Raw genomic sequence first — 14327 nt, 5'->3', positions numbered from 1 at the left:
TGTAGGTGTATCTGTCACTATCGGCCACGTGTGCGCCGAGGTCGCTGGCGCTGCGTGCACCCAGGTGCCAAGTCGATGTATCCAGTCCTCTGCAGCTAAGGGAGCAGGCACAGGCGGGGGCAGGAGGCAGGAGCGACGCCCACGTTGGCCCACATACACGCGAGCGAGCTGGCGACGAGAAGGAAAGACAAAACAGTTTAAAAGAGAGAAAAGAAGCCGAAACGGCCGTCTTTTGTGGCTGCTGAGCATTGGCGTTCGCGTGTGCGCGCGTGCGGGTGTGGGCGTGGGCGTGGGTGTGTGCGCGTCAGAGGTCAGCAAAAGCACGGCAAACACACAGGTAAAGGAAAACGGGGGAGAAGGAGAGAGAGAGTGTGTGAGCCGTATGGGGTGGTGCGGCAGTACGAAGGGCCACAGCAGCGAGGGACGAAGAGGACGACGAGGAAGAGGGCGGCGACAGCTCGACAAGAGAGCTGCTGTTGGCGAGGAGGGCAGACACAAGGGGTGACTGGAAGGAGCCGAAGAGCCCCGCACGATGTGCTAAGGATGTGAGCCTCAGTCGCCTCTTGTGTTATTGGGGTAACGTTGAAGTCAGCGCAGGTATATACGCGAGCTATGCCGAGCTCCATGGGGAGTTTGGCGAGGAAAGCAACGCCGATGCAAGCGCATACGCACCCCACTCCAAGTGGCACACAGACAGATGGAAGCAGACACGTGCGGCAACAACAGGGAGAGGGGAACGCGAAAACAGAACTGCGCGAGACGCGGTGCTCCACAGCGGCCCTCCAGAGGCGAAGCGAAGAAAAAGAGAGGCGAGGTAGCAGCGACGTAACGCACGCGCGCACAGGCATCACAGCTGCCGTGGCGGCAGCAGAAGAGAAAGGGAAGAAGGAAGGCAGAAGGCGGAGTGGTAAGAGTCCGCAGCGTAAACGAAGACTCACCCGGCGTACTCGTATCGCCAGACGTGCTCATCATCGCCTCTATCGGTACATACGGCAACCAAAGGCAGAAAAGCAGATAGCATGGCAGGAGCAACGCTGCATGGGCTCCCCTCCCCGTCTACTGCGGTGGCGACGCGGAGATACCGCCTCTACACAAAGCCGAACTCCGCCGCGTGGTTGAGGCACGTCTCCAGACTGCGTTGCAAGTCCGCGGCAGCTGTGCATGGTTGCAGCAGCAGCGAAATGGGAGAGCAGGTGTGCGCCGTCGGCAGCCGTCCTGGCTCGTCCCCGCACTCCACCAGCACCTTCTCCGGCAGCGGGATGCGGCTCTGGCCAGAGCAGAAAAGCAGGAAGCGCGCCAGCTGCGACTCGGTGAAACCGTTCAGCACCTCCGTCAGCATGGCGCGCATGGACAGGGAGAGCGGCGACATGTCCAGCTCCGCGATGACGTGCTCGCTCGAGGCGGCGCCGGTGCCGCACACACGCGCGCGCAGGTCCTCCCACCGCACGGAGCGCAACGAAGTGGCGGGAACAACAGAGGTCAGGCCAGCACGAATTGCCAAGAACGCGGGGTCGTACTGATGGAGCAGTGCCTCCTGGGCAAGGGCACGGCGCCGGTTCACCTCGGCCGCCTCCGCGCTGGCAGCCATATCCTCCAGCTCCTCCAGTACCAGGTGGCTCATGTCATGCATGCTCACCCCCGGAGTCATGCAGGCGTACGGCCGCAGCGGGCGGGCGGCAAACGGTGCGGCGGCGCCGTCCATAGCACCGGCGCCGCCGCCTTGCAGGCTGCGCAGCAACGCCGGGCTCGCCCGCACGTGCTCCGGCAGGGACGCAAAAAAGTCATCACTGAGCACGAACTCCTCGTCCTCGAGTGCGGCTATGATGTTGTCGTCTATGTCGTGCGCGTAGTCGGTCAGCGTTATCGTGTCCTCCTGGAATGTCAGCGTCTTCCATAGCATCTGAGGAAAGTCGAACGACGCCTTCAGCGTGCCGCACAGCACCATGTTGCCCATGATCTTGCCAAGCCACTCGAACATGCGACGCAGCACACTGCCCTCGGCGCCGTCATCGGCCGCCTCGCTCGCGTACAGCGCGGACATGTTCGGAACGACCGTGAAGATGGTGCTGTGGCTGCACAGCTGAAAAAGCGGCAGCAGCGGATCCACTCGCACCCCGCGGATAAAGCGGTAGCTCACCTCGTCCCCGATCATGCTCATGATGGTGCGCGTTACGCCGCCAGCGTCCAGCGCGAGTGTGCCTTCTAGCTGCACCGCAAACATGCGTGCTCGCTGGTACACGCGTGTCTTCTCCAGTTGTGTGAAAAGCTGCCCAGTCACGCTGCAGCGGAGCCGTCGCTCCTCCGGCGACAAGGAGGAGGCGTCGCCGAAAACGTCGCGCAGGCTGTTGCGCCGCTCGTTGCCCGAGCTGCCGGCGTGCATAGACAGCACGTCCCCCTCGTCTTCCTCGGCGTCCTCATCCTCATCCTCCATGTCACCCACTAAGTCGTCCGTGTCGTCTTCCGCGTCGTCGTCCTCGCCGGCGTCGTGGACGTCGTGGGGGAAGGCCGCCGGCGCCTCCTCTGCAAATGGAGACCGCGCCGCCGCGGCTTCGCCTGTCTGTCTAGTGCCGTCTACCAGCGGCGGCACGGCTGCCAAGACGGCGGCAACGTCAGCGTGAGAGTTTTGGCGAGAGGGAAGCGACAGCGGCGATAGCGCGGGTGAAGGGGACGGCAGCAGCGCCGAGTGCTCTGCTATCCACGCCGCGTCTGCCTCGGCGCGCACCTGGTTTGCCTTGCGCAGCGACACGAGCACACGGAGAGCGTGCCCGCCGTTGTACTTGGGTCTGCCGCCCGGCTGGAGTTCGAAGATGGTCCAGCGACCGCTGCTGAAGAGAAGGTCTGTTGCCTTGCGGTAGCAGGACATGAGGTACGGCGACTTCTCGATGAGCCACAGGTGGCGTGCAACGATGATGGTCAGCTCCTGGACGCAGCGCAGTTGCTGAATGTATAGAAGCAGGCCGTGAATGTTCACAGGTGCTGCCAAGCGCTCTTCGCGGTCGCCGACAGTGGCCGAGCCGGCCACCTCCATCAAGAGTGGGTATTGGCGAAGCACGCTGTGCGCTCTAGCCGCGTCGAGCAGCGGCAGCACAGACGACTCCCTGAGGGACGTGATGGAGGCCTCCTCCAGAGCACGACTGAGTTGCTGATAAAATTCATACGTCTGCGGGAGAGCTTCGGCCGCGCCGACCTGCGCGTCGTTCGCATCGTTTCCGCCGTCGCTTTTCTCGTCGTCTCTACCCCACAGTTGCTTGTCTGACGGCGGTGAGTAGTCTTGATAGCCGGCTGGCTTGAACTGCGTGTTGCCCAGGCGGATCTTGAGGCTGTGCGGCTCAACGGAGGCGCTCACGTATGGATAGATCTCCTCACCGTCGCCCTGAGCCGGCACCGATACCCACGATATTTCCTGCCCGTTGATGGTCCAGCACACCATCATCGCCTCGAGGTCAATCATGGACCCGATAACGTCACCGGCGCTCGGGCGTCGCGGCACGGGCATCGCCTGCTCTGTCATCATCAAGCGCAGGTGCTCGCGACAGTTGTATCCCCAGGAATGCAGGTCTGACCCAACGTGCTGCGCCGAGGCGATGCGCTCGTGCTCCAGCGTGCCCCACCCCATTACCACAGTCCTCGATCGGTCGGCGAAATCCGGCGGCACCTCCACCTCGTAGTAGAACTTTCCACCTTTCGTTGGCGCCACGCCAACACTGCCGCGCACCTGACCCACAAGCAGTTCCCCAGCCTCGTTGAGGCGCGTCTCCGTCAAAGCCACCACGTGCGGAAACGGCTTGCCCAGCATCGGCGGTAGTGGGCGCCGCTGCTCCATCGCGACCACAGTGCGTGCCAGGCACGCGCTGGCCTTCGCAATTGCTGAAGTGGTTCGCATAGACGCGTGGTGAAGAAGTGCCAGGACGGTTGCCCGCTGTTGGCCCTCCACAAGGGGTTCCATCGACAGCACTTGCACCAACGGCTGCACGTTCAAGCGGGCGCATGCGTTTTCCTCCATCAATGCGCTCAGGCACTCGTAGCTGGCCTTACGCTGCGCCGTGTCGCCGTGTCGCACAACGTTCAGGCACAGCGCGTAGAGTAACGCGTCTTTCTCAGCCGCGAGTTCGAGTGGCTGTTGCCGGATCAACGCGAGTGCGACGCTTGCGATGGTGGACACTAACTCCGGCTCGCGGATGCCATCCTGCAGCATCTGCAGGCACTGGAAAAAGATGGGAGTGACGGTGGACGCCGGGAACTGGCTCCAGCTCTCCAGCCAGTCTGTTGAGCAGACGTGAATGCGACGCAAGAAGCCTGGTTGAGACAGCTGGCTGGATGGCAGCAACGCCGCGTAGCGAAGAAGGATGGCGCTCGCATAGTGGACGATGGCGCCGACAATGCACGGCTCAACAGGTGCCGGTGCCGCCGATGCAGTTATGCGCTCTTGCGGCTTCGCCAGATGCGAGGTGAGCGGACGCTCTGGGATAGGACAGACATAGCGGCCCACCTCCGCAGCGGCGCACGACCCAATCTGTTGGGCCGCCGCCTCGACAAGCCCCCACAAGACGTCAGCGTTGTACGCGCGGTTTTGCAGACCGAAGCAAATTATCTTGGAGCCGTCCAGCGCCCACTGGAACTCCAATGTGGCGCCGTCGCCGGTGAGGCGTGCCTCAATGGTGGTGGAGAACCTATCCTTCGGAAGCCACCGCGTCACGCGGGCGCAGCTGGAGCAGAAGTGGCGATGGCGCAGCGCGTGAAAATCTCGAGCGTACTCGCGCTGATGACACTCGGTACAGTAGCAGCACAGACCCGTCGCTTCCTGCCGTCGCACGCTGCTCGGCCGCATGCATCCACACGTCACGCACGTCGCTGCCGCAAGGGCATTGTAGGCGAAGCTGCACATGGGGCACGTCCACGACGCGCCTGGACGCGCGTTGGAGCAGATAGCGCATCGCACAGCGGAAGGCTCGTTAATGAAAGTGCACATGGAGCAGGCCCACTCTTGGCTGGCGGCCCCGTCGGGGCCGTCACCGTCGGGCAGGTTGATGCGGTCGAACTCCATCCGCCCATGCAGTACCGCCGATGAGACGAGGTAGCCGGTGAAGGTGAAGGAGGCCTCCTTTGTTTCACCGAATCCCTCCACCAACGCGCGGTCGTCCTCCTCGATAGCGTCGTTTTGCACGCGGCGAATCGTCAATGTCATCGGTGCCTCCGCATCCCTCTTGCCACCTGCTCCGGCGACAGCAAGGGACTCGCGTGCGGCGCTGGTGGCAGCTGGAGCAGACACTCCAACGTCCTCCTCGTCCTCCTCGTCCTCCTCGTCCTGGTTGTCTTCGTCGCTATCCTCGACCCGAGGCGGCCCAACAAGTTCGCTGGTCATCGCTTCAGCGCCTGAGGCCACCGAGTAGTCGTCTCCTGGCGCTGCCGCGTCACCAGAGTCGGCATCCTCCTCGGCCTCCACAGCTGGCACGCCGTGGCCATCTGCCGCCGCCGCCTCGCTGGCCGCATCGTCTCCATCCTCATCATCGGCGTCCTCCCATAGCATAGCATCGGAAGACTGGGGAGACGTCCGGCTGTGATAGCCCTCGCCACCTGCCCCCACCTCGTTCTCGACACCGGCCACGGCGGCGGCGGCGGCGGTTGCTGCGGCAGGCACGCTTTGCGGCAGCCCTCCAGCGCCGGTGGCATGGCTGATTGCAGTGAGCGGGCCGTCCGTCCATTCAGTATACCAGCTGCAGTACGGCGAGGCGGGCTGGTCCTCCGGGTGCGCTAGCTGCTCCTGCAGCCGCCGCAGGACGCGATCGAGCAGGTCGCACCAGCTCGACGGCGCGGAGTGGCGTGCCGTGCAGGCCGACCAGCGCTCCCCGCATGTCGGGCACAAGAGCGCGTGTCCGCGACGTCGATGACCGACAAGACGGTCCTCGAGCCTTTTTACGCTCGTGAGCGCGGTCGTGCCCGCAGGCTCCGTGTACGCGCTCGCCGCCCCCGTCGCACCCGCCTCGGGGGCGTTGGCTTGCGGAACGCGAATGAGCAGTCGCTCGCGCAGGTGTGGGTTGCACCAGAGTTCGTTCCACGACTCACGCAGCAACACATGCGGCGGCAGGTTCAGCTGTGCCGCTGGCAAGACCGCGTCCAGCAAGGGCAAGAGAGCGTGTATGGCCTTGTCCGCCGCCGCTGGAAGCGTGGTCGATGGTGGTGTCGTAGGGATGCCACTCACCGGCCCACTGACATTACTGCCGCCTGCGCCTATACAGGAGTCGGTGCTGGGGGGGTTGCTGCCGCCGTTGCTGCCACTGCTTCCCTTCCCTGGCAATGAGCTGTGCAACGAGAAGATCAGCCGCAGTGTGCGTAAGAGGGTAGCCGGATGAGTGAGCAAGGCGTGTCGGCGCGCTTCATCGTCCGAGTGTTCCTCCGTATAACTGAACGAACGCGGCGAGGTGGCCAAGGGCGTTGGTGAGGTCCGCTTCAACCCGGCAAGGCACTCGGCAGCCACCGCGGCGAGCTCCGGCACGCATGCCTGCACGCATGCCCGCACCGCGGCCAACGCCGGCAGCGAGTAAGCGTCCTTTGTGGAGTCCGGCTCCAGGGCAGCCGCGCACACTCGCTGAATGGACCCAGCCTCGTCGCTGACGACAACCATGCCACCCTCGAAGCGTTCAACGTGCACGGACGTTGTGCCACCGCCAGGCTGGTCGAGCTGCGGAGGGGCAACGTATACCATCTGCATCTCGTCTCCATCCGCACCCAGCACGCCCAGAGTTACGTCCCGATCTGGCGCACCAGAGGCCGCGGCGGTGATGATGGACAGGTGCTCCTTCACAAGCGGCAGCACCAGAGGCGTCCACGACAGCAGCATTGCACGCATCGTGTACCGCGCGCTCACGACGGCTTCGTCAGGCGGGTACATCCATTTTGCCCGACTATCGCGGTTGTAGAGCTCCACAAACGGAAAGATGTGCCGCACAGAGGCGGGGATTCTGCGATGTAAGATGTTTAGCGGCAGCCCATTCCGCTCGAACCCGATGCACCGCTCCTTCACGTACACGACAGCCGTCATCACATCGCCAGAACCGAAGACAATGCCAGTATCAGGGTTCAAATAGTTCTCTGCCCGCTCCGTGTCCCACCGCTGCACAGCCGTGCCGGGCACCTCGGTCAAGTAGTCGGAGATGTAGTACACCCGGCGCTGCTTCGACCGCTCACCCGGGTAGAGGATGAGCTCGCCGTTACCGTCAAGCGGCGTGACCATCGGCGGCGCGTTGATCTCCGCCAGGCCGAAGTAGTAGTAGCGCCCCAGCGTCTCGCACTGAAAGCCGCGCTGCAGTCGCACCGACACGCGCACGACATCGGGTGTGTTCGGGTCCGCCAGATCAATGGGATTGCAGGCGTACGATATGCTGCGCACATTGCTGGATGCGGCGCCACCGCCACTGCCGCTGGTGGTTCCTGCCTGGTTGTGCTCAATCCGACGCCCACCCGCAAATACGGTCACGCACGACGACGGAACCGACGAGCTGTTGAACCGCGGCTGATAGCCAGGCGTGGCGGAGGCGAGCTGATGACAGGCGGCCCAGAGACGCTGTACAGCACTCGCACTCACCGGCGCGGCTGCCGATGTGGCTGCCGGGGCCGAAGGCAGCGAGGCGGGTGCGGTGTCACAGCCGGCGGCGGAAGCGCGCTGCGAGATGGCGTTGTACAGAGCACTCAAAGCCACCGAACGAGTCTTGCGTGCCACGGCCGCGCACTCAGCGACAGCGATGAGGACATCAATATGCGTGGCAAAGAGCGCCGGCGACGCTGGTACCGCGATGGAGAGCGTGACAACAAGGTCGAGCAGCATCGCGTTTGTAACGTGTTTGGCTGCCGTGTGCTTCACGTGATACATGGCTCCGTCGTCGGCGCCACCGGCACCGCTGCTGTCGGTGCTGTCGAGCTCGTGCAGCAGCTGCACCAGCTGTTGCACGCTGTGCTGTAGTGGGATGGTGCACGCCTGCACCAGGCTTAACCCCTCCCCATGCCCTGCAGCAGTGCTAGAGGCAGCAGTGCCAGCAGCGGCGGCCGCCGCGCGGACATGGCGAGAGCTGCGCAGCACGAGGTAGTGGAGGACCAGCTCCAGCAGCAGCGACACACCGAACAATGTCAACCGCGCAAAAGGGGAGAGGCGGACGTCAGCCGGCGCCGATGCCAACGACAGCGACGATGAAGCGCCTGATGAGAGCGCATGGCCGCCTGTGCCGCCGACACCGCGGCGCCGAGCAGCGCCGCTATCCTTACCCCCTCTGCTGTGCACCGGAGTGACGGATAGCACGTGCATGTGGCCGAGGCCTGGCACGTAATCGCCGGTGCGCACGTTTGTCGCCACAAGGCGGAAGTCCCGCCGCGGCAGCGTCAGCCGCGTCAAGCTCACGCCATTAAGTTCCATTACGACGTCCCAGCCACCACGCGCAAACACAAAGCTGAGCTCCACAACGTCGCCAGCGCGCCAGCGAGGCAGCCGACGCTGACGGCGCGTCACGTCGCCGTACTGCATGGTGCCATCGCCGATAAAGTAAATGCCGTTGGCGTCCGTCTCTGGTGTGCAGTCGGCGAGCGGGACGTCGGCGGAGGCGAGTCCGATAAAGAAGCCGCTGCTCGTACCGTTCCACAGCTCCACTCGCACATGCCCGGGGGTCCACGACGCGCTCGCGGAGCTCTGCGGGATGTCCCAGAGGCCCCCGCCATCGCCCAGGACGGATGGCATCGAGCTGATATACGTCACGGTGTTTCCACTGGCAGTTTCTTGATAGCGGCGGAGGATGTGCGGCTCACGCGAGGCCGGCGTTTCGTTTTCGCCAAACTCGGCGCTGTCACTACCATCTGCAGAGCCCGCACTGCCGGCCGGCGACGACGCTGATGGGATTCGCCCTCGCACGTACTTGAGTACCTCGACCAGGAACTCCTGCTCAGCCGTCTCGCTCGTCAGCACCAGCGAATCCGTGCGAGACAGGCGTGTAAAGGCGGGCAGCAAGCCCGTCACCACCTCCGCAAAGTGCGGGGAGCACGCCTGCAGGTCGGTCGCATCCATTGGCGTCGACATCAACGACACTGTGAAGGCAGCGAAAGCGCCATACTCCCACGGCTCCAGCAAGAAGCGATGCGGAGCGGCCTGCGTTGACTGGACGCGATGCAGCAGAGCACGCAGCAGCCGAAAGAGCTGTGCAAGGAGTGCATGCACACCGCGGCGAAGGTTTGCCTCGGTCACGCGACCGCACCCGCTCACCACGCTCAGGTAGTGGCCGGTGGCAGCAGTGGCAGTGAGTAAAGATGGGGAAGTCGCGCTACCAGATGTAGTCATCGGCGCCGCAGAGGCCCCAGCGAGTCCACCGGCAGTGATGGCACCGGTGGTGCGGTGCGGCGACGAATATGCATAGTGGTTCTGTGCCGCGGCTGCAGGCCCGGTGCACCCGAGCAGCAGGAGCCGTCGCGCCGCCTCACTGACTAACGCCACGTGTCTTGGTGCCCGCCACGTTGCCGAGCACTTGGTGAGAAGGTCGACAACCACCCACATAGTGCTGCCGAACTGCCGGCGGTCCTCCAGCGCCGCTTTCACATCCGCCACGGTGAGTCCGGGAATGCTGAACAGGTCGATCGCCGCATCCACCACTTGCGCTGATGAAACGGTCGAGGCTGTCGGACCAGACGCGACATTGCGCAGGACGAACAAGGCAACTTCCAGCGCGTGCTCACCACTGTTCATGCCGCCGACGGTGGTGCTGGCTAGGCTGACACGGCGCACGGCGTCCGACCAGGTCGGCGAATGCCACGTAAGCGGGTCCATGTGGAGGTACCCGGTGCGGTCTTGAAGCAGCATGTGGGCAATAACCAAAAGCACGGCGCGGACGCCGTCGGCGTGCACGGTGTGGCACCGCACCCGCGCCTGCAGCGCTGCCGTTGGCATTTCGTGCAGCGCCTGGATGAAGGGGTCGGCCAGTGGCGCAGCAGCAGCCGTTGCAGGCGCAGCAGCGCCGGCCAGGGCTGCAGTCGTCATCGCTGCGATCGGCACGTGGGAACCGCCGCTACCGCCGTCCGCCATCGCTGCCTGTGAACTGCCAGATGCCGAGGCGCCGCCACCCATGACGCCTTTCAAGCCCCCTCGCAGCAGGAAAGAGCTCGCGATACGGCTGCGCCGCTGTTGTGGCTGCTGCTGGTCAACGCTCCCGTGCACCCGCCGCTCCATCCACGCCAAGAGCCGCTCCGCCACGGTGCGCTGCGCACTGGAAAGTGCCACCGTCCATTCGGTGCTCCAACGCGTGTCGAGGGTCAGCTGCACCTGCGCGCTGACCTCGCCAGGAAGCATGTACACCGGGTCCTGCGGCAAGCTCGGGATTACGACACGGCACGGGCCAGCGTAGGTGAGAGTGTCACTGCCGTGCTCCTCCTTCAAGCTGTGAAGAGACACAGGCAGCCGCGTATCCTTCTTGGCCTCCTTGCCAACAGCGGCAGAGTTTGAGCTGCTCTTCAGCGCCTCTGTCGCGCCAGGTGACGTGCTCGACGTCGAGGACCCTGCCGGCGCCGAGGAAGTGCTCTCTGCACTGTTTGCGTCGCTCTCCAGCGGCAAGAGCAGCACATCGCGCCCGCGCAAGGCATGGTCCCACTGCACCCCGTTGGTAAGGTGCACCGACACACGTGTGGCGCATGGCAGGCACAGCTCCACCATCTGCGTCCGCCGACGGCGGCACGGCAGGTCGTCAAAGTCTCCATGCGCGCTGTTGAACAACAACCCATCTCCGACACCGCCGGCACCGCCCGCGCCATCGGCGTCTTCGCCGTCGCGGCTGCTTGCGGACACGTTCAGCGGGCTTGCACGAGAAGCCCGGCTCTGCGACGGCGCGCTCGTGGTGGTGGATGCGTTGGAGCCTGCGTCGTACGCGTACTCGCCCTCGGCGTCCGTGTAAGCGGACTCGTCCTCTTCGCCGCCCTCCTCACCCGCCACCGACATCTCCTCTGTCACGGCCGCAGCGCCCATGTGGTCGTCGTCGTCGCGGACGTCAGACACCTCGTGGAACGCCGAGGACGGATAGGACGGGTAGCGGTTCCCGGTGCTTGGGCCGCTCTCGCTCGTGTACGCCAGCAGTGCGGCAGGATCGGTGGCGCTGGTCTCGCCGGCGCCGCGTCGCGCAGTATTGGAACTCTTCTCTGTCGCGCCGCCTGAGTCGTGCACCAAGTCGCTCAGGCGGGTCTCGGTCATCACAGGAGGGACTGGCAGGCCGATTTCAAAAGGCACACGCACGGAGAAGTTCACCACCTCTTCCGCGCCTCCGCCACTCGTCACTGCCGGGACAGGAGCCTCCACTGCTGCAGCGAGCACAGCGGCCCCTCCCTTGCGTCCTTGTGATGGGCGATGGTAAACTCCGACGTGGCCACCAGTAGCACCACAACTACCTGCCCTCTTGCCGTGCTGGTGCTGCTGTTGAGCCAGTGCCACAAGTTTGGCAGGTGCCGTTGCCGTCACCGTCTCCAGCACCTGGCCCAGCTCTGTCAGTGTATCCGGTGACCACTGGACAAGGGGCACGAGGTGCAGCAGCGGCAGCACCAACTCCACCCACAGAGCGGCCTGCTGCTGCGCGACAGAGGTGTGCTGCGGCTGCAAGGGGGACGCTGCGAGCGACAGGCTCTGCTTTACCAACCCGTGCGCCTCCCGCTTCTCGATGGGCTGGATAGGACCTCCTTTCTGCGCCGGCGTCAGCGGTGACCGCCGCCCGTGGTACGCTGACAAGCACGACGGAGGGTGCAGCACGGGGGTAGAAACAGCGCCGCCGTCCGCGCCTCGGATAGCGTCGGTGGCCGACACTGCACGCAAGGAGTGCTTCAGTAGACACGCAAACGAGTGGCCCGCCTCGGCACACGTAGGAGCGCGCCTACACAGCATCACCGCCGTGCGCAGCATCTTCTGACGCAGCAAGGCCCCGGCCCCCGCTGACGGCGGCGGCGCCGACGACAACGATGTAGCGGAGGCGGAAGTGGTACCACTGCCGCTGCAGCTCTCGCCTCCGTCTGACACTAGAACGCTCGCCACGACCGACTCCCACTGCATGTCGACCCGTTCCGCAAGAAATCGGCGCGTCTTGCGCTCGTAGCACTCGCGGTCGTTGACATCATCGTTTCCGCACTTTACGGTGCTGCTACGACTGGGGCGCGCGCTGGACTGCTTGCCCCTCTCCGCGGCGGTTGTGGCTGCCGCTGTGGCCGCTGTGTTGGAGTGGCTATCGCTTGGCGACTGCGCTCCCGACGCGGCGGTCGCACCGCCAAGGGAATCCGCTGTGCCGCTGTCGTTGTTTCTGCCCAGCTGTATGGATGCAGCACGAGTCGACACAGCAGCCTCACATGGTGCGCTTGCGCCGGCTGCGGTCCCAGAGGCGCTTTCCGAAGGCGACGCGGCAGCACCAGTGTCTGTATAGGGGCGCGATATGTTGGGTAGCGTTCCCACGGACCCTCCACCGCTTGTGATGTCGCGCAGTTCTCTTTCCGAGGCGTCCCCAAGCGACTGGATGGCGAACTCGAAGACATCTGCCGACAGGCTGAGGGCCGGCGGAAAAGAAGCGTGTCCCTCCTTGCGCAGATGCTGAGCGACGGCTTCGGTCGCATGCGTGCCGGAGCAGGAAGCGCCGGCGGCACCGCGTGGCGACGATGCCTGCAGCGCTCTTCGGGGGGCTGGCGAAGCTGAAATAAAGTAAGCAAACGCGGCAGCACGCAGCCGCGCTGTGGACAGCGGCACCTCACCGCAGTTCGTCTGCGACAGGCTCTCCGTCAGCTCCGCCATGCAGCTCTGAATTCCGGCAGCAAAGGCGGCTTCTGTTGCCCGCGGCGACGCGCTTACGCGTATGGGAGGGGTGAAGTACACGTCTTTCATGGACAAAGAGCGCTCCATATTCGTCAGCAACGGCCACGCGACGCGGGCCAGCTGATCGGCTGGCATGGCCATGATTTCCTCCACGCGGTACGTTGCGATTGCCGTAGTGGGGTCGAAACGAGCATGAACGCGGTGCACTGCCGCTGAGGGCTGAGATGGCGGCTCCATGGCGGCCACTTTTTTTGCCTCTGGTTGCTCCCCCTCCACTGCCCTAGGTGCCTGAGCTGGCCACGCACCCCACCGTGCAGTCAAGGCTTGCCGCTCTGTGAGTCTCTCTGTGTGTATAGGTTGAAAGCACGCGCGAAGACTCCGAAAGGCAATCGAATCGCGTAGAGACCGAGAGAGAAGTAGCAGTGCGTCAGATTCGTGCGGCAGCGCTAGAGCGATACGGGAGGAAGAGGTGGCAGCCGGATGGCGGGAGGAGGGCTTTGTTGGGCGAGCGGGACGTGAAGCAGAGAGCGCGAGAGCAACGACAAGAAGAAATGCAGTCCTCGCAGATGGCCAGAGTGAGGGGGGAGCGCGGCACGGCAGGGTGCACACACACACACAAACGGCAATGCCGAGATCGGGAGAGATCAAAGTGGCCGCGACAGCACAGCCAGTGACTCCGCGAGACAAACAAGTAAAGAGAGAGGGAAAGAAAGACCAAGCGGGCACGCGCTGCCGCAGCACCGAGAAGAGTACCGGCGATGCCCCTCTCGCAGAAGCACACAAGAGGCGAGATGTGAGTCAGGGAAGGAAAGGAGGGAAGAGATCCAGCGCACGAGTTGCCCTGCAAATCTGCCAACACACCCACAGAGACACAGCCGTGCCGTCACACACACAATGGAGCCAACAGCTCCCCGCCGAGAGACAATGCGAAACACACACACGCGCACACACGACAACACACAACAAAACAAAGGGGGTAGCAGGCACGACAAGAAAGGAGTCAAGACGGAAAAACGTGTGTGTGCGCGCGTGTGCGTCGCACACACGCAGACACCGCGAAAGAGGGGAAGCGCCAGGAATATAAAAGATGTAGGGAGGTGCAACGCCGATCCGCTCCCCCCCCCAAAGCACACGCGCCACACGCACAGAGGTGCCACAGAGCGGGAGGAGGGCGGAGTGTGGCGCGAAGAAATGAAAGCGCGCTGAGAGAGATCGGCAGAGAGAGGGAAGGGAGCAAGCGTAGCGGACTTCACACAGGCACACGCGGAAAGAGCGAGCGAGCCGAATGCTGGTAGCGAGTGCTCAGCAAGCAATCGATGAAGGACTCGAGGGGGCTAGCCCCTGCTCACGCTCAGAGATGAAAAATATCAAGGCGCACGCACGGGCGACGCGCGGGCACACGAAAGAGGTCCTGCGAAGCTTGCCGCCGCCGTCGCCTATGATGGCGTTGCACGTCCGCGTCACAGCGCGTGCGTAGCCTCGAACAAAGGCTGTCTTGCGAGAGGAAGCGCGCAGGGCTATTGAG

At 64.2% G+C, this 14327-nt stretch overlaps 1 protein-coding gene across 1 annotated transcript; it reads right to left on the bottom strand.

Moving 5' to 3' along the window:
- Positions 1–1087: 1087 nt before the first annotated feature.
- On the bottom strand, positions 1088–13039 carry LDBPK_262390 (hypothetical protein, conserved; the record flags this gene model as incomplete). Its single annotated transcript, XM_003861776.1, has 1 exon — positions 1088–13039. The coding sequence occupies one exon, from the start codon at positions 13037–13039 to the stop codon at positions 1088–1090; it is 11952 nt and encodes a 3983-aa protein (XP_003861824.1).
- Positions 13040–14327: the final 1288 nt, after the last annotated feature.

Source organism: Leishmania donovani, chromosome 26 (genome assembly GCF_000227135.1).
Source record: "Leishmania donovani BPK282A1 complete genome, chromosome 26".
NCBI lineage: Eukaryota > Euglenozoa > Kinetoplastea > Trypanosomatida > Trypanosomatidae > Leishmania > Leishmania donovani.
This window is presented reverse-complemented; position numbering and strand designations above follow the sequence as displayed.